The sequence below is a fragment of the Zingiber officinale genome, chromosome 9B, assembly GCF_018446385.1.
Source record: "Zingiber officinale cultivar Zhangliang chromosome 9B, Zo_v1.1, whole genome shotgun sequence".
In the NCBI taxonomy this organism is placed as follows: Eukaryota; Viridiplantae; Streptophyta; class Magnoliopsida; order Zingiberales; family Zingiberaceae; genus Zingiber; species Zingiber officinale.
In genome coordinates this window covers 96,790,637-96,797,578 of record NC_056003.1, presented here as the reverse complement: position 1 = coordinate 96,797,578, position 6,942 = coordinate 96,790,637, and the positions used below count along the sequence as shown (strand labels likewise).

At 37.8% G+C, this 6,942-nt stretch overlaps 1 protein-coding gene across 1 annotated transcript; it reads right to left on the bottom strand.

Annotated features, from left to right (window-relative positions):
* Positions 1–631: 631 nt before the first annotated feature.
* Positions 632–1,453, bottom strand: LOC122023192 (mannose-specific lectin-like). Its single transcript, XM_042581274.1, has one exon. The coding sequence runs from the start codon at positions 1,451–1,453 to the stop codon at positions 632–634; it is 822 nt and encodes a 273-aa protein (XP_042437208.1).
* Between the last annotated feature and the right edge of the window lie 5,489 nt (positions 1,454–6,942).

Here is a 6,942-nt window from a genome sequence, read left to right as displayed (position 1 = left end):
CTCCTTGCAATTTCAGAAATCCATAGAAACTGAAATGGATGTAATCGGAGCTCTCTAGGTCCATCAGTGGATTTTGACCGAAACTCACTGATCGACCTAGAGAGCTCTGATTACACTCATTTTAGTTCCAGTGGATTTCCGAAATTACAAGGAGTTCAAATATATTATTCATTATTTATTTTTGTTTCTTCAAATGTATTAAAATGCTATTAAAAGATTAACTAATATTATTCATATGTTCTGCAAAAAAGAGATGAGAGAGAAGAGAGAGAAAAATAGTGGAAAAAAGAAAAAGATAAAAAAGTCAAATTGTCAGGAGGATAAAATAGGAAATATTTTTAAAAAGGTCCGTTCTTTGATAAATATTAAAGTAAAATTCGCTTTTGATAAATTTAGATCTCTATATATATTTTTTAATAAATTATCGAAAAATAAAAGAAGAAAAGAGCAAAGAGAAAGCAGATAATTAAGGGGATCAACTGATCACACAACTTAACCGTCCGTACGTACGTACAAGATAAAAAGGAGTCTACGTGCCATGCATGCATGTAGCTAATTATTATTTATGCCTCGCTTCAATTTATTCGCTTTTATTTAATAGCTACCCATGCATCGTTCGTGGTGAAGGCAACTATTTTTTAGTCACCATGGCGATCTTCCTGTTCGTGGGTTCATCATTGGGGATGGTCCATATAGGGCTGCCGTAGATGACGACGTGGCCGTCGCGCTGCAGGACGAGGATGTACTTGCCCTCCGGGCCGCGGGTGTTGCTATCCCAAATTTGGTTGAAGTGAATACCCTCGAAGATGACTAAGTTGCCGTCGGTCTGCATGCGGGCGAAGCACCTGCTGCCTAGGCCGTTGGTTTGGGAGGACCACATGACCTGGTTATTGTTGTCGTCGTACAGCACCAGGTTGCAGTCGGACTGCATGACGAAGGTATAGTCCCCTTCTCTGAGGGATTCGCTGGTGCGTAGCTTGTGACCTCCATAGAGAATGTTCGTGGATTCATCGCTACGGCCCCTTTTGACGATCACGGCGCCTTTGGAAGTGGCGGTGTTGGAACCGGGGGGGATGGACCATATAGAGCGGCCGAAGATGACGACGCTGCCGTCGTTCTGCAGGACGAGGATGTAGTTGCCCTCCTCGCCGGCGGTGTTGCTCGACCAAACAACCTGGTCATTGTCGTTGCGGATGACGAGGTTGCCGTTGGTCTGCAAGTGGGCGAAGCAGTTGTTGCCTAGGCCGTTGGTGGGGGAGGACCACACGGTCTGGTCGTTGTCGTTCAGCACCAGGGTGCAGTCGTCGGACATCATGGTGAATTTATAGTCCCCTTCTCTGAGGGATTCGCCGGTGTTCAGCCTGTCACCGCCAAAGAGAACGTTGTTGGCCATGGAGGAAGGCAGGAAGAGGCCGAGGAGGAGAGCAGCAGAGAACATGACAAGGGAAGCCATGGTTAAGCTACGGATGTCACTCACTTTAGTCAAGTGATCGCTTGTTTAGAGTATCATGCAATTCCTATCTATTTATAGATGAGAATTGAGAAGGTGGTAAATTTATTTATTAAAATTAAAGCATTCCGAAATTATACCAAGTGGTTGTGCGGTCGATAATCCAGGTAAATAAATTATCATTGATTTGTAGAGTAGGGCAAAACTAGCCAATAAATATATGCCCTTAAAATATTAAAATAATAAATATTAAAAAAATTATAATATTGACCTAATTTTTACGGAACGTTATTCTGCCAACTCATCCACATTATTTGGTTGACAGTAAGTCATAATCTTGCTTAAAATTTCTAAATATTTTATCCAATGTTCTACGACAAAAGTTGTGTGATCAAGAAGATATTTTTTGATCGATCCAATATTCAAAGATGGCCACGCCATTGGAAATGGGACTCGTATATTTCTATCCGTTCATATCAATAAAGTATACATAAACAGTTATTAACCAACGACAAAATAAAAATTATTGAAAATTGATGATTGTGATTTAAGTAATAGTGAATTTTAGACAAGCTGAAGTGCATGTTTTTTTAAATGCCAGTATAGTAAATACATATGAGAGCATATATATCGAACATTGGATGAAAATCAATCGTCCTATATTGACACTAAAGAATATCAACAAATGAATGCATAAAAAACACAAGAGGATCCTTGGCAACATTGAAAATTCTGATAGATCATGGAAGACCGGATTTTATGGGTAAGAAAAGAAGTTTAATCTATTAAGAAAGATGGGATGTTAGATAAATATAAAATTCTGACAAGTTAAGGTTAATCAAATATTAAGCATGGGATGGGAAGTCTAAACAGGTCAAATACACTACAAGATAAGAAACATATGTTTGGCAATCACGAAGATCTTGGCAATCACGAAGATCTTGTAGATCAAAGTTGATCACATGTTAAACATAAGATAAGAAATTTTAATAGATCAAGGTTAATCGGATGATAAGCAAGTAAAGTCATACACTATAAGAAAATCGATAAGCAAATAATTTTAATCGATGCTACATTTTTAGCGACGAATTAAAATCGTTCGTCGCTAAGAAATTTGTTTGCAACGAATCTAAATTTTTCGTCGCAAACAAGTTAGCTACGATTTTCCTAATTTCGTCGCTAACGCCATCTTAATTCGTCACTAACCCATTTCATTTCGCCGCAAACGCCTGCGATAAGTATTGATATGTTTAAGTTATTAACGACGAATTTGAACTATTTCGTCGCTAACCCCATTTCATTTCACCGCAAACGGCTACGATGAGGCTCGATGTGTTTGAGTTGTTAGCGACGAATTTGAACAATATTTCGTCGCTAATAATGTTAGTGACAAATTTCGAGGAATTCGTCGCTAACCTTCATTTTTTAAAAAAAAAATATTTTCAACATACTCTGTATTCACATTTACAAACTCACACAATCATCACAACTCTAACAACAATATTCACAATAATCACAACTCTAACAACAATATTCACAATAATCACAACTCTAACAACAATATTCACAATAATCACAACTTTAAAACAATATTCACAATAATCACAACTCTAACAACAATATTCACAATAATCACAACTTTAAAACAATATTTACAAACTTATACAATATTAACTCTAACAACAAATTCACAAATAAACTCACAAACAACTCATACTTCATCAAGTATAAGTTCACACCTGTAGCAACATTCACAAACAGATGCAAGTACTCAACATCAATGTCTAACATCAAGTAGCGTAACAAATAAAGTACACAAGTAATGCAACAAATAAAGTACAAACAAGTAACAAGTTTAAAACATCAAGTTCACATCTAGAATCCACAACATCAAAGTCTACAAGAAATAAACTTCACAACATCATGTTCATATCCAAAAATCCACAACATCAAAGTCTAAGAACGAGGAGGAGGAGATGGAACCAAAGATGAATCATGGATCAAGGAATCTAATGCTCCAAGTGTCAATCAGTTAAAAATTTGTTCAAACATATCTTGTCTTGATTTCATTGATGCTAACTCATCTTGAGTGCTTGCTAATTGAACTTTGGTGTTTACTAACTCTTCTTAGGTGGATTCAAGTTTTTCACGTAATGCGGTGTTAGTTGATCTGGTTGAGGAGATAACATCTGAAGAAGTGGACCTAACTGGCTTTGGCTCACTTCCAGGTTCTCTAATGTATCCCGAACGAGTGAATGAACTTTATGTGACAGAAGTTGTAGATGTTCACTACATAAATATATATTTAAGTTATAATTTTATAATGAAATATAAACAATAAAATTACATAATGTAAAAACTTACTTTCTATATTAGTTAACTTCTTTATAATTGTTGAGAATATACCAAAATGATTTCTTATACAAAGTCAAAGGTAATTTCAGATTATGTTGGTTGCCAAACACTCTTGGTTGTTGTGAGAAAACACTTAAATTGCATGTTACTGGTTGAACATCTTTGTTTCATTCTGGCCTACTAAATCTTGTCTCAATTTGACTCGTTTATAAAGAACTGAAAGTTAATGCCTCATTTATAATATACCCCTCTGCAATAGATCCTTTAGGTATTGCTTTATTACAAATATATTTTTTTAGTCTGCCTAAATATCGTTCAAAGGAATACATCCATTGTGACGAAACAAGTCCAGCTAACATGGCTTCATGGGGTAAACAAACTGACAAATGAACCATAATATCAAAAAAAATACTAGAGGAAATATTCTTTCCATCTTACACACTATGAAGACTATTTTCTCCTCCATTTTATACAAGCCCGCTATATGTAAAAATCCTGCAGTTATCTTTTTGAAAAAAATCACATAACTCAATTAGTGTGTCACATATATCTTTTGGGAAGAATTTACATACAGTAGCTGAAAGTATTCTTTGCAACAAGGTATGACAATCATGTGATTTTAATCCATGTAAATTTTCATCATCTACATTCACATATCTAGATATATTAGCAGCATATCCATCAAGAAACTTCACAAATTTTAAAAATTGATGAAATGCACGTCTTTGTTCCAATGTCAACGTGAAACTTGCATATGGTTTACTAAATTTATCTCCAACTTTCTTTAAATGTAATTCACTTCTAATCCCCATATCATGCAAGTCTAACCTTGCTTTAAATATATCCTTTGACTTTCCATCTATATTAAATAATGTGCCAACCAAAGCATCATAAATGATTTTTTCAATGTGCATCACATCTAAATTGTTCTTAACTTTAAATTTGGCCAATATAACTCAAAAAATATAGACTTCCTTACTCTATTTGTATCATCCAAAGATTGTTGCCGGTTTTTTATTAATGAAGGATGCTTACTGAATATCACCTGGGGTAATGTATCTAACTGTGCTAAAATCTCATAACCACTAAATCTTCATGGTGGTCCTTCTTATTCAATCTTTCCATTGAAATTTTTATTTCTGCGCCATGGGTGTTGCACATTTGAGATTCGACGGTGGCATGTATAGCATATTTTACTCCATAATCTTTGAGATTTAGTTTCAACTACACATACTGGACATGCTTTATAGCCCTTTGTGCTCCATCCAGATACTATTCCATATGCTGGAAAGTCATGAATGATCCACATCATAGCAGTATGTAATCAAAATACTTGTTTAGTTGATGCATCATATGCTTCCACCCCATCATCCCATAGCTCCATCAGTTCATTGATCAAAGGTCATAAGTATACATATATCTCTTTCTCAGGTGATTTAGGCCAGGAATTAAAAGATACATAATCAAGTATGATGGCTTCATCATTTTCAATGGTGGCAAATTATAATTTACAAGTATAACATGCCACATACTATAAGCATTTGACATATTTTCAAACGGATTAAAACTGCCTATAGCCAACCCTAAGCGAATATTTCAAAGATCACTAGCAAATATTTCCTGTGATATGTCAAATTCTTTCTGTGATTCACTATCTGCTGGCTGCCTTAATACACCATCAATTTCAACCCATTTTTCTTTATGTCATCTCATATCTTTTGTTGTATGTTTTGCAATAAACAACCGCTTAAGTCTGGGCTTCAAAGGAAAATATTGAAGAATTTTCTGAGCATTCTTTTTTTTATTCATCCCATCATACTTATATCTAGGCTCCTTGCACACCGGACATGCATCCTTATTCTCATGCTCACCCCAACATAATATACAATCATGTTGGGATTGATGTGCCTACTAGAGGGGGGGGGGGGTTAATAGTGTCTCGTCGTGCGCTCGTCGGTTGCATCTTGATGATATGCAGCGGAAAGAAAAACACAACAAACCAAAATGCTAACACCTAGGGTTTACTTGGTTTCCACCTCAAGAAGAGGTGACTAATCCAAGGATCCACATACCGACTCACTCATCCACTATGAAACACTCCTTCTCGGTTGCAGCCGGAGGCGGAGAAGCCTCGCACAAACACACACAACACTACAACACTCACACAAGAAGAAAATACACGAATACAACTGAAATATATACTTCTTCTTGCTTACTTGTTGCTTGTTGTTGTTGCCTCTTGAATCCTGGAGATGCACTCCAAGATTCCTCAAGAACTGGCAAGAATCTCGGAGAAGATCGTTGGTGAAAATCGCAGCAAACTGCAGGAAGAAATCACAAAGATCTGGTGAAGAAAACACTTCGCCCAGGCTTTAAACAGTGCTCCCAATCGATCTAATTCAACCCCAATCGATTGCCACGTCAGCACCACTCAATCGCAGCCATCCATCACCTGCATCCTGCCCAACAGTCGAATCCCTAATCGATCGACCGATCGATTGGGAACATCTGAATCGATCGGTAGATCAATTCAAAAGCTTTCTGTGTTCTCGCGATCGCGCGAGAACTCATGCTACCCAATCGATCGATCGATCGATTGGCAGCTCCCAATCGATCTCCCGATCGATTGGGAAAGCCTCTGTGCTCGCGATTTCACATCCCAATCGATCGACGGATCGATTGAGCCTTCCCACATTCACAGCACACTCCAATCGATCCATTGATCGATTGGACTCTGGTTCAATTGATCGCCCGATCGATTGACCAGCCTGGACTTGACTCAAACTCAAGTCCAAATTCCCAAACCCAACTCCCGGTCAACCGTGACCTGTTGGGTCTCCATGCCTAGCATTTGGCCACACCCGACCAACCTCGAACTAGCCTTCTAACCTCCTCCATCAGCCTTGCGTCCCTCGGATATCTCCCATCCTTCACGCCTTGCCTTCAGGAGCTACCTTCGGCCTCATCCTAGTTGTCGAGTTCTCCTTACCAAGTCACACTAGGACTTACCTTGCCAAGACCACATGCTTGGACTTACAACCTTTGCCAAGATCACACTTGGACTTTCCACTTGCCTGGCTCATCACCAGGACTTTCTCCTTTTCCAAGATCACACTTGGACTTTCCCGTTGCCTAAC

Coding starts and splice junctions, on each gene's coding strand:
- LOC122023192 (XM_042581274.1), bottom strand. CDS start 1,453: ATGGCTTCCCTTGTCATGTTCTCTGCTGCTCTCCTCCTCGGCCTCTTC.